This window comes from Urocitellus parryii, chromosome 3 (assembly GCF_045843805.1).
Source record: "Urocitellus parryii isolate mUroPar1 chromosome 3, mUroPar1.hap1, whole genome shotgun sequence".
Lineage (NCBI taxonomy): Eukaryota > Metazoa > Chordata > Mammalia > Rodentia > Sciuridae > Urocitellus > Urocitellus parryii.
In genome coordinates this window covers 4104299-4128727 of record NC_135533.1, presented here as the reverse complement: position 1 = coordinate 4128727, position 24429 = coordinate 4104299, and the positions used below count along the sequence as shown (strand labels likewise).

Here is a 24429-nt window from a genome sequence, read left to right as displayed (position 1 = left end):
CCTGAAAATGCTGATTTGTAAAAAATAACTGGCTTCAAAATTCTAGAAATGAGAAAAAACCCAAATATGAATATGTAATTACAATGCTCTATTTTTTAAAAAAGGATATATGTATATTCATACTTATGAATTTTGTTAAATTCATTCCATATTTCCTCTACTTGGTTGTTCCTCCTCATTTCCTTCCCTCTCTCCTCATCTCCTTCTGTTCCCCTCTTCTTCCCTATATCATTATGATATCTGATCCTGCCCCCTCTTCTTTCCCTTTTTTGCTCTAGCTTCCACATATGAGAGAAAAAATTTGACCTTTGGCTTTCTGAGTCTGTCTTATTTCACCTAGCATGATGTTCTCTAGTTCCATCATTTACTGGTGAATGCCATAATTCTATTCTTTATGGCTGAGTAAAACTCCACTATGCATGTATGTATACCACATTTTCTTGATCATTCATTCATCTGTTGGTGGGCATATAGGCTGATTCCATAATTTGGCTACTGTGAATTGTGCTACTATAAATATCAAAGTAGCTGTATTGCTATACTATGCTGATTTTAGTTTTTTGGATAAATATCAGAGTGGGACATTTGGGTCATATGGTCTTTCCAGTTCTTGTTTTTGAGGAATCTCCATACTACTTTCCACAATGGTTGTATTAATTTCTAGTCCAACCAATTTGTTTCTATGAGTGTACCTTTTTCCCCGCAACCTTGTCAGCACTTATTATTTGTGTTCTTGATAATTGTCATTCAGGCTGAGATGAGATCTTACTTCACTTTTGATTTGCATTTCCCCAATTAGAGATGTTGAACATTTTTTTTTTTGATATATTTGTTGTCGACTGGTGTTTCTTCTTTTTGAGAATGTGTGTTGTGTTCTTTTGCCCATTTGTTGATTAGGTTTTTTAAAAAATTTTTTGAGTTCTTGTATATTCTGAATGTTCATCCCCTGGCAAAGATTTTCTCCCATTTTGTCTTTATACTCTTAATTATTTTCTTTGCTGTGTAGAAGATTTTAATTTGATGAGATCCCACTTATTGATTCTTGGTTTTATTTCTTGAGCTTTAGGGTCTTATTGAGGAAGTCGGTGCCTGCACCTACATGATAAATGTTGACCCTATGTTTTCTACTTTCCTTCCTCTCTTCCTTTCTTCTTCCTCTCTCCTCCTCCTCCTTTTAAATATCTTTAATTCTAGATGGAAACGATACCTTTATTTTTTCATTTGGAACTGAGGATCTAACACAGTGCCTCACATGGGTTAACACAAGTGCTCTACCACTGGGCTACAAGGCCACCCTTGACCCTATGTTCTCCTACAGCAGTTCCAAGGTTTCTGGTCTAATTCATAAGCCTTTGATCCACTTTGACTTGACTTGTGCAGGGTAAGAGATAAGGATCTAATTTCATCATTCCACATATGAATATCTAGTTTTCCCAGCACCATTTTTAACAATACAGTTGTGTCAGTTACTTGTGATTGCATCACTCAGCACTCAGATGCCTGCCTGTTCTTGATCATAATCAGATCTAAAGGCGTGCCTCTCCTATCCCCTGGAGGGCTGGCACCCAGTATTCCCTCTGAGCTCCAGTGGCCTGGCTGCTGCTTCCCTGACTGGAAGAGAGAAGCCAAGTGTCTTCAGAGCACCACAGGATGCTCACTCAGTAGCCTGTCTTCTTACATCAGCTGTGCCTCACTTTTAGTGGTAGAAGGCCAGAATGTCCCGTCCCCCCCCCCCCGCCTTTTTTGTTAGGAATTTTCTTTTGTTGTCACTGGGCTTAGGGAGAGTAGGTGCCTCATCACAGTTTGCTTTCATTCTACTTGTCTCTGTGGGTCTGTCTTTCTGGAAGAACATGCTCTTTTAGAGGAGAGTCTGCTCCCGGTCTACCTTTGCCATTAGACAGGTGGCTAGCCAGTTCTGTGAGTTGGTCTGAGTCTTTCATGGTGGTATTTTAATTTTCATAGTGGGTATCTTTTATTTGAAAATGACTAACCCTGTGTTTGATAATCTTGTACTTGATAGTCTTCTACTTCTAAATGAATGGTTTTCAATTAGTTTCCTTCCTTGTATTTTGGCTTCTTGATTTCCTTTTATTCCTTTCATCTTTTTTTCATTTTTCAATTCTTCATGAACTCCCTGGAATTTTTGAAACTGTCACCCACCTTCAAACACTATTTAAAATATCCTGAAACATCCTTGGGTCAAAACCTACTCTTCCAAATTCCTTGGTTAAGTGCTTTCATTGCAGCTGCCTCTCTGCTATGAGCTTAGTCAGTTGATTGACGTCTTTGCTTTTCTTGCCCATCAGCTTGTCCTTGGTTTCGCTTTTCTCCCAATCTTCTTAGGTTTCATAGGCCCTCATTCACTTTCTCTTGCTCTTGCCCTAGCCAATGCTTATCAAACCTGGTCAAGGGATATCTGAGGGTTGAAGTCAAAACACTGGGAGCAGATGGTGTTACCTAGCAAGAGCTGTGGAATGAGAGTAGAGGGGTGCTCAGCCCAGAAATTACAGAGAAGAGTTATGTGTCCAGGCAGCAGAAAAAGGAAGCTGGTGAAGGAAGCTGGGAGAAAAATCAGAGAAGAAGAAATGTTGCTGCATAGAGGTCAAATAAATTATGAAGAGTGATTTACTATTAGGTCGTTTCTTATCACTGCCAGGGCCCATTGAGTTGGCTGACAGGTGCAAAGTCAAATTAGTGGTCCAAGGAGTGAATGAGTGATGAAAATCTGTAAGTGCAGGCTATTTGTTGAGCTTGGATGTAAAGAGACATTAAGATATCTGCTAGATTCATCAAGGTTCTCAGGTCTCCCAAGGACTCTGCCCGTTCCTGCCTTAGCATCTAAGAATTGGGCTCTCAGTTTTACAACATCACCAGGCTGTGAGCTTTGCTGAGAGTTTTAGCTTGGGCTTGCCAGGAACTTCAAAGGCCAGTTAATCTCCCCTTGCTGCTTGTTTCTATATATTTCTCTATAACTCCCATTTATTCTTTCACATGATTTATATACCTCCACGCCCTTCATTTTCTCCATATACAACTCTGATTTGATAAACTTTATTTCATGGTACTGAGAAAATAGAAGCCAGCCAAAGACCTGATGTTTCTGCTTCTACCACCAATCTACCCCTCTGTAACCAAACTCAGATATTCCGTTTCCTTCTCTTCCTCCTCCTCCTTTTTGCTATGGATAACTTTTTTATATCACTCCCTCAACTTTGCACATTACTTTAGCAGTTCCTCTTTTGTCTTGTGTTGATGTTGTTTTTCTCTACTGGCATATTCATTCCACCTTCTATATCTTTTGTAAAAAGCCTCTTGACTGCACATTCCCCTTCACATCTGTTTCTTCCTTCCTAATGACTCTCCGAAAGAACTATCTACTTGCCTTGCCATTTCTAACTCCTCTGAACCCACTCCAGTCCAGGGTTGGCCTCCATTACTATAGAAAAACAACTCTTGTCAAGGTCGCCAGTAGCCTCCATGGTGCTAAACCCAGTTGTCAATCCTCAGTCCTCATCTTACTTGGTGGGTCAGCAACATTTGACACTGTTGTTGATAATTCCCTTTTCCTTCATGTGGCTCTTTCAGTGCCTAGTCCTGTTGACCCCTCTACCCCCCATGCTTTTCTGTCAGCTTTTGCAGATTCCTCCTAAATGTTTGAGAGCTCCAGGGGCTCTGTTTCCAGACTTCTTTTCCTAGGTTGGAAATCTTATCTAGTCTCAGGACTGAAATACCATCTGCTGATTTTTTTTTTTAAGTTTCTAACCTAGTTCCTTCCCCTGCACAGTATAGATTATTATATTTTTATATCCAACTGCTCATTCAGCCTTTCTACTTGAGTGAATATATGTATTTCAGATTTAGCAGTGCTTGTTTCACCCCAGAACTCCTCTTGTGATCTTTCCTGACTCAGTTTTTCCAGTTTCTCAGGCTGAGAACCTTGTGTTCGTTCCTGCAAGTCCTTCCAGGTCTGCTTTCAGAACATACCTAGGACTTGATCGCTTCTTAACGCCTCCACTGTATAGGTCTAAGTGACTTTGCTTTTGGATTTCTGTGGCAAATTCTTGTGTGGTCTCTTGCTTCTGTCCTCGCCCTCTTCTCGCTTATTTTCTATGTAACAACTAGAGCATCTCCGTCTACATTATGTACATCTCATCACAACAACTCTCTGCTGAGAATCTTACTATAGATTCCCATGTCATTCAGGTTCAGGACCAACACAGTAGTTACCATGTCTAGGAAGCAGAAATTCCTACAAAGGTCTGTGCGAACTGGGCCTCCATTACTCTTTGACCTCTCTTAGTTCTCTCTCCTCATTGTTTGAACACACAGGAGCCACTGGTGCCGGAGACCCTTGGCATTGCTGTTTTCTTTGCCTCACTCACTTCCCCCTGGGTGTCTGCATGACTTACCGTGTCTTCTCTCTCAACTCTCTCCTCACATGTCACCTTCTTGGTGAGGCATGTTCCTACTGCTGCTGGCACTGTCTGTTCCCCCAAGTCTATACGGATTGTCATCTGACACACTGCAATTTAACTCTTTATCATTTACTTTGTTATTTTTCCCACTGGATTATGAGCTTCATGAGGGCATCAGCTTTGTTCACTGCTGTGTCCCCAGTTCTTAAATGAATACTTGATAGTGAACACACAATAAATTTCTGTTGATTGAAGGAATTTTAGTCAGCCTCTCAGAAATATTAATTCTTTTTATATCAACTGTCAAATATCAACTCATCGCACTGAATTTAACCATATAATTTACTTTTTCTCTGCTCAGTTACTCTTCTTTCCATTCTTCTTTAAGCCCTACTCTGACTTCTGTTACATTGTAGAACATTTCCCCCTTATTCTCAGTTCCTTCCTAGAAGACCCCTCTGTTTACATTTCTTTAGCAACAACTGGTTTTCCTTATGACACATGTCCTGTATTCTGAGGATTACTAGGAGAAGGTGGTGTCTCTGTTAATGTTCTCCTAAGTAGCTGGTGTTCCAAATAGGTCCTCGGACTGTGCGGGTGCTCGTGGATGCTCTCATTTGTTCAAGGTCCATGTTGTATTCTGTCAGTTTTCCATATGTATTTGGAGAACTCTGACCCATGGTTTATAGTCTTCATTTTTGAGGTGTAATTTTCTAGATGGTGTCATTGATCATAGTGAAACCAGAGTTTTGAGATGAAACTCAATTTTCTTCTTCCACTAGCAGGTGAGATGGAGTTTTTTTGGATGAGGTCTGCTTCAGGTGCAGATCTCTGCAGCCAGGAAGTGTTGCAGCTCTCAGTGGTGGGCCATGCCTTCCAGTGTTACAGCAGTAGGCCCCAGGGACTCACCATCAGTTCCTAATTCTTCTATTGGTCCAAATTTATGTTAATTAGGGTTTGGAAATGTACTTATGCTATTGGTCGAAATTTATGCTAATTAGGGCTCAGAAACATAGTAACGCTATTGGCCAATACTTTTTTGTGAGTGTGGTGCTGGGGATTGAACCCAGGGCCTTTTATATGCAAGGCAAGCACTCTACCAACTGAGCTATATCCCTAGCCCCCAATATTGGTGAATTCTTGAGTCCCAACTTTCATTCAAGTCTGTCCCACTTTCATTTTTTTGTGCCAGGTCAGGAAACTGCAGGTTGAGGTTGTGGAATGGGGCTTCAGAGCTTATCCACTCTGTGTGTGTGGATGAGTTTGCTGGTGGGGGGTGCGTGGGGGGATGGGCCGATGCACCTTGGCTCCCCTTTGCACTATGAGCTGTGCCTGGAGCCTCTACCTAGCCTGTCTGGCAGGCTCCAAGCAGCCTGGTGGCTTGCTTTGCTGGATTGAACAGTTACGCCCCGCTCCCCACATTGATTTGTGATGCCTCATTTATGTTAAGTTTTTACATAATAGAATCTATTTCATTCATCTGTGAATTCTTGTTGCCAGCACACACTTTGTCACTGAAGCTTTCCTGTGTTTTGATATTTAGAAGGTAGTGGATTCTCATCGACTTTGCTTCTTAGACTTGTTGGTGATAGTCTGGTTCTTGACACCTCCATATGATTTTGAAAAACATTTGATCAAGTTATGAAAAGAAAACTCTCCACTGGGATTTTTACTCCCTGGAATAGTATTAAATGGATTAATTGATGAGGTCACATAAATTAGTATTTTATCAAAGCTTTATATTAGCAAAATGTCTAAAATTTTTACTTTTTTTTTTTTAAAAACTTGATTTTATTTGTTCTTTCTTTTATATGGTGCTGAGGATCGAACCCAGGGCCTCTCACGTGTTAGGCAAGCACTCTACTATGAGCCACAATCCCAGCCCCAAAATTTTACTTTTGTATAATGTAAATCCTTTTCCCTATAAATGCTAAAAGATGTATCTTGTATTAGTTAAGAAAAAGGCAAAAAAATGTAAATGATGTGTTAAATTTGTTTTGTTTCAGATATGTTTTCTTCTTTTTGCCATTCTGTACATCGTTTCCTACTTCATCATCACAAGGTACAAGAGAAAATCAGGCAAGTACAAATATTTTTGTTAAAGCTTTCATTATTGTGCCTCCTGGTCTCAGTGTGGTACATGGGCTCTCTGGGTACTTGTTAGTGTGGTAATGTATTGAATATGCCCATGGTTGAAGTAAACAGTGCCTGTTGAACTGGAGCACTAAAAATACCTTCCAGGGAATTTGATTACTGTTAGGATCACCTTTGGAGACCAGAGTCCTTGTTTATCACAATTCTTAGGCCCAGCTAAGAATAGTGCTGGGCTATTTAGTATCTGGGGAAATTCCAGAGTTTATGAGGCAATTTGGTTCCTTGTGACTGGCTCTGACTTTGAATAGTCAATTCAGTCCCACCTATCCTTTTCCAGCTACTAGAATATCTTTTTTTTTTTCCTCTGAAGTACTCTAGAATTGATAGTCTCCATAATACTATTGGCATTCAGTTATCTACTATCCTTTTAGTACTTTATATTATCCTTACCTAGCTAGTGGGACCACGATATCTTTTCTTTGTTGTTGTGATATTGGGGATTGAACCCAGGTCCTCTTGCATGCTAGGCAAGTGCTGTACTATTGAGCTACAGCCCCAGTATCCCCCGCCCCCTCTAGTGAACTTTGTGCTAATTAAATTCACAGACTTTTAGGTCAGAATTTCACAAATACCTAAGCAACTGCCTTGCTGCTTTCTGACAAATCTTAGTTGTTTTCTAGGAATCATAATACTTTCAGCCTGTGATGCTGGGCTAATAGCAGGATTCCTTGTTTGATAGCAGGATTCCTTGTTTTAAGGATTCTTTGATATTATATTATCAATTTAAAAACCGTCAAACTTTTGAGAGACATAAGGAAACAGTTCTTTCTCTTGTGTATTACTTTAGTAGTATTACTTGACTCTGAACATACTGAAGTATTCCTAGATTCTGTAATTGGTCAAAATTTTGAAGATCTGCAAATCCGAGATAGTATCTTAGCTGTTTTAAAAGATATTTTCGCATAATTTCATAGATATGGGCACAGAAGGAGGGGGGAGTGAGTGAGTGAGTGAACATAAATACGTTGTTTTAGGGGAGATCAGGGGTGATAAGAAGGAAAGTTAAGAGACTGAGAAAGGAAGATTTAAGAGACTTATTTTTTAGGGTACGCTGGATTTAGCAGGTGTTGGGAATAGAACTGAAGTGGGCATGGGTATATTAAAGTACCTCCCAAGACTTGATGATTGATTGGTTGTGTATAAACTAACTGTGACTATTGCATTGTGGTCCTTTTGGTTGTAAAGCTCTTTTGAGCAGCCTGGAATTAGGGATGGACACTGGAGTAACAGAAAGACCCAAGTACACCATCAACACTGAGGTTTTAAAAGATATTTTAAAAGGCTGTGGTATCCAAATTAGTTTAGGATGGTCTCATTCTCAATGAGAATCTCATTGCCATTATTAATGACAAACTCAAATTATAGAAAATTTGACGAGTTCTAAGATTATAAGTTTTAATTTTATAGTGAAAACTTTAGTGTACTGTTATCAGCCAGAAAATTTAATTCATTAGCTATTTCACTTAATATTCTTTGACAGTATGTTTCATACTGGCCCTCAGGTACTACTAACTTTTATTTTCTTGAAGAGAAAATATTTGGGAAATTTAAATTTACATATGCAATCAGGATTTTAAAAAATACCACTGCCTTCTCTAATTGTATGCCATCCTGCCTGAATTAAATTTGGATCTTTGATGAAATAAACACAATACTCTTTGAAAGTCTTTATTTCTATTTAGTAATTGTTTTTTCAAGTTTATGTTTTTGTTACATTTTTAAGTAAATTAGTGAAACATTTTGTAGAAAAAGGATATTAATACTTTAAACATTTTTGCAGATGAACAAGAAGATGAAGATGCCATAGTCAACAGGATTTCGTATGTATTCTAAAATTCAGTTATTCTGTTTCTATTTCTGAAGTCAAATTCTGGAAATAATTCTGATTTTTGGACAAAAATACAGAGAAAAAATTACCTGAAGTATTATAACACCTTTATCAATATATTTTAAAAATTCTTTTTAGTTGTAGATGGACATAATACCTTCATTTATTTATTCATTTTTTTGTGGGGTGCTGAGGATCAAACCTAGTGCCTTATAAGTGCTAGGCAAGCATTCTACCACCGAGTCACAACCCCAGCCCACCTTTCTCAATATTAATCCTACCTTTGAAAAGCACATTTAAGCAAATATATGTAAGCAGTTTTAAAATTTGCTTATTTAAGGAGATGCCAGATTTTATCTTCACAAGGTTTAATGAGAAAATGGACTTAAGTTTGGAGAAACTGCTGGGTTTAAGAAAGAAAACTCCAGCTGTTTGAATTGTCTGTGGGAAAGACTGTGACTATCTTGAAACAGGGAACAGATGTTTTCTGGTTAGTGGAGTGGGCACCTTCTGTGACAGGGAGGTGGGCCTTGATTGTTCATCATAGCAAAAAGAGCCACTTCAGAACCACACATTGCATTTAATCATCTTGTCCCTTTAGTCTTCCTCAGATTACAGTCCTGGTTAGCATTTCCTTAGGTTTCCTGATCTTGATGCTTTTGAAGAGTACTGGTCACTTATTTGGTTTTGTCTGATGTCTCTTCATGACTACTATCAGATTATGCATCTTTGATAAGGGGAGAGGTGAGAGGGCAAGAAAAGGGGAAGAGGGAAAGAGATTACCTGTGCTTCCAATACGTTGATACACGTATACTAACATGTAGTCACATGCTACAGAACAGTATTCAGCCATAAAAAGAGATGAAGGACTAATAGGTCTTGCAGTGTGGATTTCATATAGTGTGAATTTCACCTCAATGAAAGAGTTGTTTTAGCTAACAAATGACTTGAATAGGCCAGATTTGATTCATAATTGAAAAATGAATATAAATGGATTCTGCCTTACTAGATTTGGCAATTTAAATTATTTCAAGTGTCCTAGGAAAGTTGGATAAGAAACAAAAATAATTGCAATTTCACTGTAGAGATTCTTTCCTTAGGCTCCAATTTAGGCCCTAAGCTTGATGTTTTAAATTTACAGGGTTAGGGGGGGTCTTAATTTTATTACTAACATTGTGATATTTGTCAAAATTTTTATCTAAATTAATGCTTCTGTAAAACTACAATTCACTTCACTACATCTAAAAAACAGTCATGAATCACAGACTGAGTAAAGGGCAGATCTTCCTCCATGTGAAATCCTCTAGGTGTGAAGGGTAAGTGAAGTATGGGCCTTTCTCTTCATCATTTAGTCTGCACAACTTTGGTGGTAAATGTACTTAAATGCACTTTGAAATTAATAATTTATAAACTTAACAGAGCATATCACTTTGCCCTTTATCTGTAAAAGTGTGTTTAATGAGGATGCAACTGTGTCCTGTTTTCTTGTGAAACTGTCCACTAGTAGGCTTTACTTCCTTCCTCTGCTCCAGCGGGGCAGCTGCACAGCATGACAGTAGGTGGGGCTTTCCCACTAAGTAGTTTCTGTGTCGAGGTTTGTGCTGTATCCTGTTCCTAAAGGTGGATGGGTTTGCAGTTACAACAGAGTTAGGAGGGGGAAGCCTGGAGAGAGTCACCGGAGAGGATGAGTGTTGTCTGGTCAACTCCCTTCCCCTGCATTGGTGATAAGAGTGAAAACGAAAACCAGAGAGTGAGGCTGGTATGCGTTCATAGTTTGCACCCCAAATTAACTTGCATCCAGAAGAGATGGAGAAGCAAAGATTGGCTTTCTCTATTTGTAAAGGAGGGCTTTCATTTCCTTTGTAGGATGTGAATTAAATAACATCGGCAAAACAACAACAACAATAAAGGTTGCTTGTGGTGTAGCAGGTGGGATCCCCTTTTCCCGTCTCGTCTCCCTTTTCCCTTGCCTTCCCTCCTCTCCCTGAAAGCAGTTGTGAGCAAGGTAGAGAAGAACAGGAAGCTTAACTAGGACAAAAAAGGAGTTGAGACACGGTGTAGAGCACAGGTGAGGGTGACACCATTCTGTCCACGCGAGAGGGCTTTTCACGGCTGACTAAGCCTCTTATTGGCTTTTTTGACCCTTTTAGAGGCCACCTTTGGTTTCTCTTCTATTCCTGATATGCCTTTATTCCATGCTCTGTTTCTGTGTACTCAAAATCCTAAATTAACTTCCTCTGCCCTTTGTAACTCAGTGCATTTTTGAGAACTCTTCTCAACTAGGTATTTAATTTGATTTGAATTAATAGTTGATCCAACTATCAAGCAAAAAATTAAAAAAATAGGTGAGACTGCTTTTGCTGGCTGTGAGCCTGGGCAGGAAAAGGAGGATGTCTGTGCTGGAGGGAAGTCTGGCATGTGTGTGTGTGTGTGTTGGAGCCTGGCCGGTGAGGTCAGCTGCATAGGTAAAGAGAGCTTCTGAGAAGGGGGTCCCTACAGGCTGAGGATGGTGTCTGTGCTTGTGGGAGTCTGGCTGGGGTGGTGGAATGATTCAAGGGGGAAGGAGGGTGTCTGTATGGCAGACAGTCTAGAGTGGGGAGCTCCATAAATAGGAGAGTGCTTGTCTGTACAGGTTGGGGATAGCGTGATAGGAGATTGGTTATTTGTGATGGCAAAGCCTGATTCTGTAAAGATAATGGGACGAACCAAGAACAATAAGAGGAAAAGGAAAAAATGGAAACAAATTACCAAGTTGTTGCCTTGGAATTGGAGGTATCAGCGTAATTTCATGGTTTCCAGCATCTAGAGAGTTTAGAACTAAATATAGAAATAAATATGGGTCTTTGTGTGCACATGTGTGTGCTCAGCACATGCTGCACCTCTCAGCTCTGTCTGCCCTCTGAGGCGCCTGGAAGTGCCTTTCCCAGCATCAGTGAGCATTTCCAGCATGCCCAGAGACGGCGCCTACTGAGCAGAACAGTGCTTTTGGAGAGAGGTTGGGTTGCAGGCTGGGGTCAGGAAAGGCCCAGGCTAATTTTGTACATCTTTTTTTTTTTAATATTTATTTTTTAGTTGTAGTTGGACATAATACCTTTAACTAATGAATGAATGAATTAATTAATTAATGTGGTGCTGAGGATCGAACCCAGGGCCTTTCATGTGCTGGGCCACAATCCCAGCCCCTAATTTTATACATCTTATTGTAAAGAATCAAGCAAGTATCCAGAGAGTGATGGGCATATGTTGAAGGAGGCAGAATCCTCCTTCAGGGTTCTCATACCAAGTTAAAGGCAATTCAGGCAACAGCGTGAATCATTGTAATGGATCCTAATCCATTGAGTATAGTAGAATGGTTTTGAGTCCATACAGAAATCACTAAGTGAATTAAATTGAAAGTTTCAACAAGAAGAACTAACCTTACGCAGAATACTAATTAAAGGAAAGAGTAACTTTATGGTGGAGAACCCTGGCGGACACCACTTTGGCCAGTGATCATAGACAGCAGTGTTGGTAGAAGGGCAGACAGCAATTCCCAGCTACTCGTAGCTATTGAAAGAAGCGTGGACACTTCTGTGATAGTCCTGTCAAACTCCACGTATCCACAACGGAATCCTCATTTCCCCTTCAGCCTGCTGTGCTTTGTAGCCTTCTGCATCTGAGGTACTGTCAGCTCCACCCTTTCAGTTCAGGCCCAAAGCCCCAGAGTCACCCTGATGCCTCTCCCTGTCCTCCTCTCCATATTAGGCATCTATCTGTTCTGTCTTCAGGACCACACTGCCCATCTTACTGTCTTTATTGCTGCCATATCTGCGTCAGGAGCTTTCCAGTGAGTCTCCTTCTTCTGTCCTAGCTTCTGGTCAGAACATTAGCCAGATCATGCCCCCTTCTGCTCAGAGTTCTGGAGTAGCCACTCCTGCCCACTCAGAGTGCGAGCCAAAGTGCTCACCTGGCCCAAGACATTCCTCCATGGCCCTCTTGCCCTTCTCATAGCTGAAAGGCAGCCATATCTTGTGCTTTCCTTAAAAGGCTGGCCACGCCCGGCTTAGGGCTTTCAGACCTGTTTTGTCTTCCTAGAGTGCTTTTGTTGTCAGCTGTCCCACTGAGCTTTCACCCCTTCCATTTTGTTTTGCTTTGCCTTACCTTCCCCCTAAATTTCAGACAGCCAGCCTGCCTTTTCTTTTCTTTTCTTTCAACAGGAATTGAATTCAGGGGTACTTTACCACTGAGCCCCATCCCAAGTCTATTTATTTTTTATTTTGTGACAGAATCTTGCTAACTTGGCTTGGGGCCTTGCTAAATAGATGAGATTGGCTTTGAACTTAAAACCCTTCTGCCTCAGCCTCCAGAGCTGCTGGAATTACAGGTGTGCCCTACCACATCCATCTAAATCTTTGCTTTTCAGTGAAGTCTACACTGACGGCCATACTTAATACTGAAACTCGTCTGTCTTCCTTTCAGTTTCTAGTCCTCCGTGCCTTGCATTATGTTTCTGTAGCATTTATGATTTTAATGTTATACAATTTCACATTTACTGTTTTATTGTTTATTATCTGACTTTCCCAACTGGATTCTAAGCTCATGAGGGCAAGAATGGTTGTTTTGTTCATTGTTGTAACATGCCTAGAACAGTCCTAGCACAGAACTTTAAACATATATATCTTTCTGGTGAATGAGTGTTACCAAAAAACTCACTGAGTCAGATACTCTGGGATATGTGTTTAAAAAAGCCTCATGGTGGTCCAGATGATGCTTCTCATTACTCCTTGGGGGTCCTGATGCTAGAGCTGGGTACGCCTTCTGTGGTGCTGATAGTACTGCTGCTCAGAATAACATGATTATTCTGACAATCACTGGTTAAAGAACCACTGATGTAGAGTGAGGGATGAGGGAGCCTAATTCATGCAGCATATATTTACCGATTAGCTAGACAAAGACTTAGGATGGAAATAGTGCTCATCAACTTGAAATATCATGCAAGGTCAGGTTCAGATTGCAACTTAAAAGTATCTGATAGATTTGATTGTAAGGAGAACTTTTTCACTACTGTGGGGTTAGGGTTTAGATATGGAATGTCCACTAGCAGCTTGTGTGTTGAAGACTTGATTTCTACGGCAGCAATGTCCAGAGGTGGGGCTTTGGGGAAGTGAGTGGATAATGAGGGCTGTAACCTTATCAGTGGGTTACTCCATTTGATGGATAAATAATTTGAGTGGACTATGGGAGGTGGTCAAAAGTCTTGGTCAGGTTGGGTACATTTGGAGGAAGTAAGTTGCTGGGGACATGCCCCAGGGGACTCTATTTGTTCCTGGCTCCTTCTTTTCTCTGGCTCACTCTGTCTGCTTCTAGCTGCCTTGAAGGAAACAGCTCTTCTCTATTTTGCCCTTCTACCATGATGTGCCCTCACCTAGGGTCCAGGGCAATTGAGTTTGCCGTGGTGGACTGACATATCTGTAACAATGAGCCAAAGTAGATCTTTCCCCTAAGTTGTTCTTGTCTCGTATTTTGGTCACAGTAATGAAAAGCTGACTAACATGTGGTGAGGAGTGGAAATCCTACTGCAATGTGTTAAGAAAAAAACTGATGTAGAAGTAAAGATGTAACTTTTATGTCCTTCTCAAGAAGCTTTTTGAAAGATCAGAAATCCCGTAGGACGTTTCTATTCTGAGGATTAGGAGCTAGAGAAGGTGACATGGAAGGTTAAAGATGTCCAGCTGGTGAGGCAGGAGGCCTGTGGAGACAGCAGGGTGGAGAGCTCCCATATGGTAAGTGTTTTAGTCAGCTTTTGTGTTGTTGTGGCTAAAATACGCGATGGGAACAATTTAGAGGAGGGTAAGTTTTTTGGTTACAGAAGTCTTAGTCCATAGATGGGCATGTTCTGGGCCCAAGGTAAGGCAGAACATTGCGGGGGGAAGGACATGGCAGAGGGAAGCTGCTGCCCTCAAGGCAGCAAGTAACTAGGGAGAAGTGGGGGAAGGAGAGGGGGAGAAAAGGGGCTGCAGGGACAATGCATCCTGCCAGGGAAGATCCCTGTGACCCACTTCGTCAAGCCATGCCCCACCTGCCTACAGTTATCACCCCTTTAAACTAGGTTGGACTGGTCAGATCATAGTTCTTGCAATCCAGTCATTTCACATTCTTGCATTAATACAGGAGCTATTGGGGGATACCTCATATCCAAACAGTAACAGTATGGAAGGAGTTTACCCTTCTGTTCCCATTCTGAAAGAGAAGACTGTCATTTTCCAGGAATGAGGCACTGCAGGACCATGTCAGAAAGCTTGGAAAGAGCTTGAAGATTTGAAGATGTGGTCAAGAACGGGGGATTAGAGATCCAAGAGTCAAGGTTCTGGCTCTTGTTTGCCAACTGAAAGTATATGAAAGTTTTGTGGAGTGTTCAACTAAGTTGAAGTGGTCTTATTGTCTTAATTCATAATCACTGCACAAGATGTGGTCTGTGGACAACCAGCTGTCTTTACCCCCATTATATTCAACATCTCAGTGTCGGTCCTCATCACATTTTGGGGAGGAGGGGAGATTCTGCCTTTCTCATCGGATCAAGGAGATAGTAACAAATGTTAGATACTTGAGAAAACACTGGTCTTATCCCCTCCACTATCACAAAAGACATATTACTCTAAAGATGTAATTTTTTTATTCTGCTGCATTTCAGAAGGACATTTCTGAAATTTCTTCAATTCTGAAAGGCCTCTCTTCTTTAATTACATAAGTAGTGTGATATAAAGCACAGTGTTCTATGGTGCTTTTTCAACTTGGGGCCTTATTTTAAGGACCAGCTCTCTGCCAGCTTTAACTCTGTCACATGAACCTTTTATGAATAACATTTTTATTGAGCTATATTCAGTGGCAGCAGCAGTGATTTTTTAAAAAATATTTTTGTTATCTTTAGGGCCAATCACAACAATTAAAGTAATAGGCTCTAATAGTTTTTTTTATGAAAGATCAAACATTATAGTTGTGATGATCAATTGTTCAGGAATTGTGGGTCTTCTTTGACTTTAAATAATTTGTTTGTCCCAGAAGCTGACTCCTTTTGTTAGATCACTGGTTATAGTTTTTGATTTGAAAACTGTGTTGGCCTATATTGCCAGGTGTATGATGAGAGTATTACAGGAGTCAAGAGGGGAGAGGAGCTAATTTTCTGGAGAGGAGCAAGATGGTAGAAGCTAAGGAATGATTCTCAGGGCAGATGACATGTGAAGTCTGTTTTGAAATTTGTGCATGACTTGCTATGTGGGTATGTGGAGTGTACTTTAAGGAGGGTGCAGGTGTGGATGCTAACAATGCAGTTTGATGTATAGGGAACAAGGTGGGTAGGGAAGTCTAAGTGTATGCTGAAGTGTGTCCTGGTAAAGGCATCCTGAAAAGCACACAAGGAGAGCCAGTCCTGGAGAATTTGGATTTGATCTTAGCTTTGGCCTTGGTAGGAATGATGGCAGCTGGGCTAATATCCTCATTTTCCTAGAGAGGTTTGCTGGGATTACCACTAGAGCTGCCATCCACCCTAAGATGAAGACTTTGTCTAGAGTGTTTTTCTCAGGACATGTGCTGTCTACTCAGCAGAACCAGTTCGTAGCATTTCTCATGTGTTTTATCTGAATTATATGTTGGTATGTAACACATGGTCCACATTTGAGGTTTTTGACATCAATTTACCAAACACAGCAGGTTTTCTGGGCACTTTGACTTTAACTAGGAATATATTTCACTTCTGTTTTTGGCCACAAGATGGCACTGACCTCAAAGTTACTTTAGTCAGTGTGTATTTTGAGCGTTTAGAATGATTCTATTTTGAATGTTAGTGAAGTTTTCTTTTCTTTTGCCATTATATTCTGTAAAAACTTTTTCCAAGTTAGGTATTTGATATAAAAAGTTTAAACATATCAGGAATAAGTGTAACTGAGAAAGCGAAAGCCCCTTGTAACTATATACCTCCCCATGGGTTATTATACAGTGTGTGGACTTTTTATGTCTCTTTTTTCTTGATTGCATATGTGCATTTTGGGGGGATGGGGTGGGGAGAGCATGTTTTATATTTATTGTTCATGCTTTTTTTTCCATTTGTTTTGTTGACTTAATTTATTTTAGATTTTTTTACATTAGAGCTGTGTTTTATCTATTTTATCGATAGACTATTTTTTTGAAAATAAAATTTATTAAATAGGTAACAATGTATAACTTCATTTGTATTTGTGATGTAGAAGGATTAATGCTTTTTCTTGTTCTTGATCATTTATAGTTCTTTTTTTTGATTAACATATACTGATTGTGCATATTAATGAGATTCAGTGTTTATTTCAGCATTTGTATATTGTCTATACTGATCAGATCAAGGTAGTTAGCCTTTCCCTTTTCTTGTCATGAAATAATCATTTTATTTTATTTCTTTATTTTTTTTTTGGTTTTGAGGATTGAACCAACAGGCACTTTACCACTGAGGTCTCATTAAGATTCTGAGGCTGGCTTTGAACTTGCAGCATTCTTGCCTCAGCCTCTTGAGTTGCTGGAATTACAGATCTGCACCACTACACCCAGCTGAAATAATAATTTTAAATTAATTTTTTTCATACCTTTTTCACAAGTGTTTTTTTTTTTAACCCAAGACAGTTGTTGCATTGCTTTTAACATACATTGTCAAAGCTATTAATTAAATACAATTGTGAAATAAATACTTGTGTTTAAAATATGAATGGAACCACTGCTGCAAAATGTGAGAAACTTGTATTTAAAAAAATATATATATATTAAAAATATATATAATATATATATTAAAAAATATATATATAATATATAATCTGTCTTTTAGGTCTAGTCATCAGATTTACTGATCTTTTCATGGAGTTTGGGAGTTTGAGAGTTTAACTTCCAGGACCATATATACATCATTTGTCTTCCAAATACATATATTTAAAGATATCCTTGTATAATATTTTTTTGATTAGAAAATTGAGTTTGTATTCTTCTGATGTTGCTTCTGTGAACATTGGTTTGTCCTGTCTAGTGACCATGACTCTCTTCTCTTCCAGGTTGTTTTTGAGCACCTTCACTTTAGCAGTTTCAGCTGGGGCTGTTTTGCTTTTACCCTTCTCAATAATCAGCAATGAAATCCTGCTTTCTTTTCCTCAAAACTACTATATTCAGTGGCTAAATGGCTCCCTGATTCATGGTTAGTATATATTGCTTAGTATAATCATTATTAACATTTTAATTTCTTACTACATTGTATTTTTAAATTTTTCTTTTCTTAGTTTCCTTCATAATTTGTAACTTTCTCTAGTAAATCATTAGGATCCTTAGTAAATCAGAAAAGTGGATTTTACTTACCATTCCTGTTTTTTAGCTGTGAAAGGTTTTTCTCTCTTATTTAATTTAAAAGCAGTTTTTAATATTCATTATGATTTTGATAAAATATCTTCATTTAAATATTTAGGAAGAAAAATTTGATTCAACTGGTTATGTTGAATTTTCATTGAAAACCTGAAAAATCAGGGACCATAGTCTGTTTTATTTATTTTCTATTAGTTTCCTTTGTCATTTCAAAATATATGACGGAAGGGGGAAAACACACTGTATCAAGTATAAACTTTGTGATTTAAAAAAGTAATGACTGACTTAATATGGATAATAAGATATATTGCTTTGAAGGGAAGTAGATTTGCATTCCAACTTTGGTCAGCCATTTTCTAGCATACCCTGGGCATTATGGTTTGGATGTAAAACGTCCCACGAGCTCCTGTGTAAGACACTGAATGGATGTTCCAAGATGGAGTGATTAGATTATGAGAGCTGTAACCTAATCCACTGGTGTGGATTAACTGGGTGGTGACTTCAGGAATGAAGGGTAGGGTATGGCTAGAGGAGGCGGTCACTGGGGGCATGCTTTTGGGTTTAATATTTTGTCCCTGTGAGGATCTCCCCCCCATCCCGCTTCCTGATTGCCACATCTGAGCTGCTTTTCTCCCCTGTACCCTTTCACATTAGAGTTGGCTGTCTGTGGACTGAGACCTCTGAAACTGTGAGCCAAAATAAACTTCTCCTCGTCTAAGTTATTCTTTTTTTGTCACTAGAGTTTGAACCCAGGAGTGCTTATCTGATGAGGCATATCCCCACCCCTTTTTATTATTGTGTTTTGAGACAGGATCTTGGTAAGTTGCTCAGGGCCTTGATAAGTTGCTGAGGCTTTAAACTTGTGATCCTCCTACCTCAGCCTCCCAAGCTCGAAGTTGTTCTTGTTGGGTATTTTGGTTACAGCAAGGAAAAACTAAAACACTGGGCAAGTCATAGTTATTATCTGACTTGTTTTCTATTCTCTTTGTTAGGATGATAAATAAGATCTATCTTGCAGGCTTGAGTTTAGAAATATAACTAATGTAAAATACCTGTCTCTTAATTGGTGCTATAGGTTATTTAGACTGTGTCTTCTCTCTCTCTGTCTCTCTCTCTCTTTCTCTCTTTCTCAAGGTGGTGTTGGGGATGGAACCCGGGCCTTCAGCATACTAGGCAAGTGCTCTACCTCTGAGCTACATCCTCATATCTCTCTCTCTCTCTCTCTCTCTCTCTCTCTCTCTCTCTCTCTCTCTCTCTCTCCTTCCTAAAGAGACTTACTGTTTTTTATATATTAATTTAGTGTAGGTACACTAAACTGTTTTCTGTCCTAGAACATGCTGGTATAATTATTTTATAATTGTCTCTTAGAATTCATTAATGTTCTTAGAGATTTTGATATTTTTCTTCTTTATCCTACTCATACCTCCCCCATTTATTAGCAGTATTTTAAAAAAAATTTTTTAGTTGTAAATGGACACAATACCTTTATTTTATTTTATTATATTTATTTTTATGTGGTGCTGAGGATCAAACCCAGTGCCTCACACACACATCCTGGGAAAGTGCTCTACTACTGACCTACAACCCCAGCCCCAACGTTTTTTTTTTTTGTTACTAGTTATTGTAAGTGTTGTTTTATTGGTGTCATTAGTTGTTAGTTATTAGTGTTAACACTTATTTTCTTATAGAGATAATGTAATTCGATAGTTATATGGTGGGTTAGATACATTCTTTATGAAAACCAAATGCATGTAACAGAATTAGGGCACCTCATTTTCAGGTGTTTTAGTGTGGAGTCAAATTTCCCCCCATCCTGATGAAGTAGCACTTTGAAATTATTGAAGAGTGTCTTCTTATGAAATAATATCTTTTTTAAAAAAATAATTTTGTTATATTTATGTGGTGCTAAGAATTGAACCCAGAGCCTCACACGTGCCAGGCAAGCGCTCTACCATTGAGCCACACCCCAGTTTAGGAAATAGTATCTTGACCAGTATTTGCTGCATGTTTGAATTCCTTCATGCCATGTTTAAGGTAAAACATGACTTTTTCTTACCAAGGAGCCTTCTTTTGAGTTAATGGTAGAATGTCCTTCTTTAATAACATGCAGCTGACCTGCCATTGGACTAGAAATAGATGTATCAGAGATGGCTTCTCTCCATTAAATATATGGTATTGGCCAGTGCATTTGGAGCTCCCAAGTGGACATACGCCTTGGGATAACTTGCCTTGTAATATTATCATGATAACTGCTAGTGGACATACACCTTGGGATAACTTGCCTTGTAATATTATCATGATAATCCATATGCAACAACTGAAATACCTCTTGTATGCCTTAAATTGGTGCAACTTCTCTTTTAGCTGTTATCATGTTCTTTGTAACTAATGCAAAAGAAAAGAACAGAGTAAAATGTAAGAGATCCACTAGTTTACCAGTTTAATGTATGAGATGAGTAAATTTGAGAAAATACAGAATGTTTGAGGAAGTACAGAGTGTACCTTTTGTGGATGAGGTTCCTTCAGCATTCCCTTAGCTGTTACCGTGACTCAGGCCCTGCATGTTAAGAACATCAGGAGCAACAATGGCTTCTTTCTGACTTTTTTCCTGAACATAAAAGTAGTATTTGTTCACTATAGAAGGATGGAAAATAGGGAACGGTTCAAAGAAGAAGATAAAGCCCACTCTTTCTCAGTGTATCTATGTATGTGTGTGTGTCACGTGGCACATGCCATTCACATCTTTTCAAGCATTTACTATCACATTGTGTGTGTGTGTGTGTGTGTGTGTGTGTATGTGTATGTGTGTGTGTCACGTGGCACATGCCATTCACATCTTTTCAAGCATTTACTATCACATTGTGAATGTTTTCCATGCCATTTGATGATCTTGAAAGCACTGGCTGGCTTTCTTCTCTTTATGGGGCACAGAGATATAAAAACTTCAGGTACATGTATAATTTGTTCCATGTATTTTGTCCTTTTCTATTTTGTTTTCATATTGATTTATGTGGTCTTTTTGTATATTGATGTGAAACACATTTACTATTTAATTATATTGAATAATTATTATTTAATTTCCATGAATATATTTTTTGGTTGTTTTAATTTTGCTTTTTAAATTTATTTGCTCTTTTGAGTTTCAGAATTTTATATTTTATGTTATCTGGTCCTTTTCTTCTTAAGAATTTTTAATTTTTATTTACTTATTTATATTTATTTTTTAAAAAAATAAATGATAGCTGAATGTATTACAATTCTTATTATACGTATATGGCACAATTTTTCATATCTCTGGTTGTATATAAAGTATGTTGACACCAATTCGTGTCTTCATACATGTACTTTGGATAATGATGTCTATCACATTCCACCATCCTTGCTAATTCCCTGCCCTCTCCCTTTCCCTCTTACCCTTCTGCCCTATCTAGAATTCATCTATTCCTCCATGCTCCCCCTCCCTACCCCACTATGAGTCAGCCTCCTTATATCAGAGAAAACATTTTGGCATTTATTTTTTTTTGGGATTGGCTAAGTTCACTTAACATTATCTTCTCCAACGCCATCCATTTACCTGCAAATGCCATGATTTTGTTCTCTTTTATTGCTGGGTAAAATTCCATTGTGTATATATGCCACATTTTTTTTTTTTTTATCCATCCACTGAAGGGCATCTAGGTTGGCTCCACAGTTTAGCTATTGTGAACTGTGCTGCTATAAACATTGATGTGGCTGTGTCCCTGTAGTATATGCTGTTTTTAAGTCTTTTGGGTATAGACCGAGGAGAGGGGTAGCTGGTGGTTCCATTCCCAGATTTTCAAGGAATCTCCATACTGCTTTCCATATTGGCTGCACCAATTTGCAGTCCCACCAGCAGTGTCTGAGTGTACCTAGAAAAATAAGAGACCCAGAATAGCTAAAGCAATCCTTAGGAGGAAGAATGAAGCAGGTGGCATCACTCTACCAGACCTTAAACTATACTACAGAGCAATAGTAACAAAAACAGCACGGTATTGGCACCAAAACAGACTGGTAGACCAATGGTACAGAATAGAGGACTAACCCACAAAATTACAATTATCTTATATTAGACAAAGGTGTCAAAAACATGTATTGGAGAAAGGATAGTATCTTCAATAAATGGTTCTGGGAAAACCGGAAATCCATATGCAACAAAATGAAATTAAACCGCTCTCTCTCACCATGCACAAAACTAACTCAAAGTGGATCAAGAACCTGGGATTTAAACCAGAGACTCTGGGTCTAGTAGAAGAAAAAGTAGGCCCTAATCTTCATCATGTGGGATTAGGCCCCAACTTCCTTAATAAGACTCCTATAGCGCAAGAATTAAAACTAAGAATCAAGAAATGGGATGGTCCTTTTCTTCCTTTGGTTTCTCTAACTACTTTTGATTTTAGAAAATCCTTTCTCATCCTGAGATGTGACAAATATGCACTTTTTTCTTTTTCTCTATTTTTTAAATGGTTTTCTTTGTACTTATCTATTATTCCCTCTGGCATTTATATGGGTAACTACCTTTTCTCTAGTCCCTTTCCCAAAGTTAGCTCATTTTCCCAGTATCATCAATTGGATATATTTTTATCTGCTTTTCTAGAAATACTCTATTTTTGATTTGGTAAATTATTACATAGGGTTTTGTTTTGGGGCTTGGGTACACAGATTTTGGAGTCAGATAGATCTGTGTTTGAATTTCAACTTTGTATTTTACTAGAAGTAACCTTGTTGAATTTGTTTAAGTTTCAAAGTTTCAGTATTTTATCTGTCAAAGGAATAGAAAGATCTAATTTTAAAATAAGATATATGGACCATATATACAGCATAAAAATATCTATCTAGTCAGATGGTACAGAGTAAGCTTGAAAAAATAAGTGCTGAGTTTTAATTCCTTGTTCTTTCCCACTGTACTAGTGATATTGTTTTAAAGACTGTAGTTTTGTCATGCTTTGGTCCCACTAAGTTTTTAAAAGCTAACACATTTTATGAAGGTTTTCATAAGCTAGTCATACATTTTGTTTCCACTGCATATAATATGGAGATACGACAATTCTGTGGTAAGTTTTTTCAATTGTTGCTTATTATAAATAAGGCCATACCACAGATAATCACATGTGTATGTATGGTTCGTGTGTGTTTAAAGAAATATATATCTGATGTAGAAATTTAGAAGACAAGCAGCGTAACTGGCAGATTGGACCTTCATCAGTGACTGTAGCCAGGTGTCTTGGTGAGTGTAGATCCATGTTGCTGAGCCCATGCACAACCTCCAAGGCCACCAAGGACACTTTGTGTATGGATCCCCTGGGTGATGACATGCATAGCTGTAAAGCAGCTGACTGGTATCTACAGTCATCCTGTCCCTTTGGGTCATTCTGTTCTCTCGGCTATTATATTCAGAGAAGTTTGTCCACATCTGTTTGTCCCAGATGTCCTTGTTACCAATTTCCAGTTATATTTCTTCCAAGTTCTGGATCATCCAAACCATTCACTATAGCCCCATTAATTGGTTTGTAATTGCACATTTCACCATTTCTTTCTCCAAGAAAAATAAATAGCCAAATTTGCTGCCCATTGTAGTGCCCACTAAGAAGATTTCCCTTCACCTCTTTACTTCAGAGTGTCTAGAGAGGAGCTGTAGTGCCATTGCTGTCCACATTAGACTATGCTAAACCAGGCCCAGGTCTCCACTTTCTGTCAGCTTTCATAGGGATTCTCTTTGAGGCTGGCAGATAGATGCAGCTTGAGGCAGAAGAGACAGTGTAGCAGGGGTGGGAGCTGTTGGTATTTGGGCTACTTTTTCATGAACTTAGTTATTCCTTCAGGCCTGAGTACATATATACCACTTCCATTTGATGATGGAATATTGTTCTGTTGTCCAACTTTTTGGATTGGGATTTCATAAAATGCCCAGTTCTGATGGGCAGCCTAGGATATATGGTTAAGAATTCAGTCTCTACTAAAGCCCAGTATCATGTCGATAGCTGTTTCTCATAAGAAGATTAATTATCTGAAAAGAATGGCAGGCATTGCTTCAACATCCTAAGGGCCTTTCTGTGATTCATCCATGGGGTCCTGCCAGGAGCTCCAGACTGCATACTTATCTACCACTAACACCTGAAGCACCATTGGATCTGCAGGATCACATGGCCCAAGTGGTAGAGCAGTTTGTGTAGCAACCTGGACCTGTTGCAGAGCCTTCTGTTCTGGGCCCCACTAAATACTAGCATCTTATTAGGTAAACTAATAAATGGATACATCCAAGTGAGAAATGTATTGCCTCCAAAATCTAAGGTGGCTCACTGGATATTGTACCCCTTTTTGGTGTAGGAGGGGCCAGATGGAACCACTTGTATTTTATCATAGAAGAATATCTGAAAATGCTCCATACCATTGGACTGCTACAAATTTCACTGAGAAAGAAGGCCCCTGAATTTTATTAGGATTTATTTTCCATTCTCTGACACATAAATGTCTTATAATAAGCCCAGAGTAGTTGCTATTTTGCACTCACTAGTTCCAGTCAGCATAATGTCATCACTGTAATGAACCAGTGTGATAGCTTGTGAAAGGAAAATGCAATTAAGAGCTCTGCAAACAAATGATCACAGTGCTGGGATGTTGGTGGACCACTGAGGTCAGTAAAATATATTTCTGGCCTTGCCATCTGAA

The 24429-nt window shown here is 38.9% G+C and overlaps 1 protein-coding gene across 5 annotated transcripts in view; it reads left to right on the top strand.

Moving 5' to 3' along the window:
* Lmbr1 (limb development membrane protein 1) overlaps positions 1-24429 on the top strand; it is a 161303-nt gene that overhangs the window by 29127 nt on the left and 107747 nt on the right. For 3 of the 5 annotated variants that reach the window (XM_026380352.2, XM_026380353.2, XM_077795902.1), the window contains exons 2-5: positions 6422-6494; positions 8350-8389; positions 17442-17581; positions 18877-18915. In XM_026380352.2, coding sequence (XP_026236137.1) covers positions 6422-6494; positions 8350-8389; positions 17442-17581; positions 18877-18915 — 292 coding nt within the window. Of the gene's footprint in view, positions 1-6421; positions 6495-8349; positions 8390-17441; positions 17582-18876; positions 18916-24429 lie in introns of those variants that run through there. The other 2 variants (XM_026380354.2, XM_077795904.1) reach the window with 2 other exon arrangements.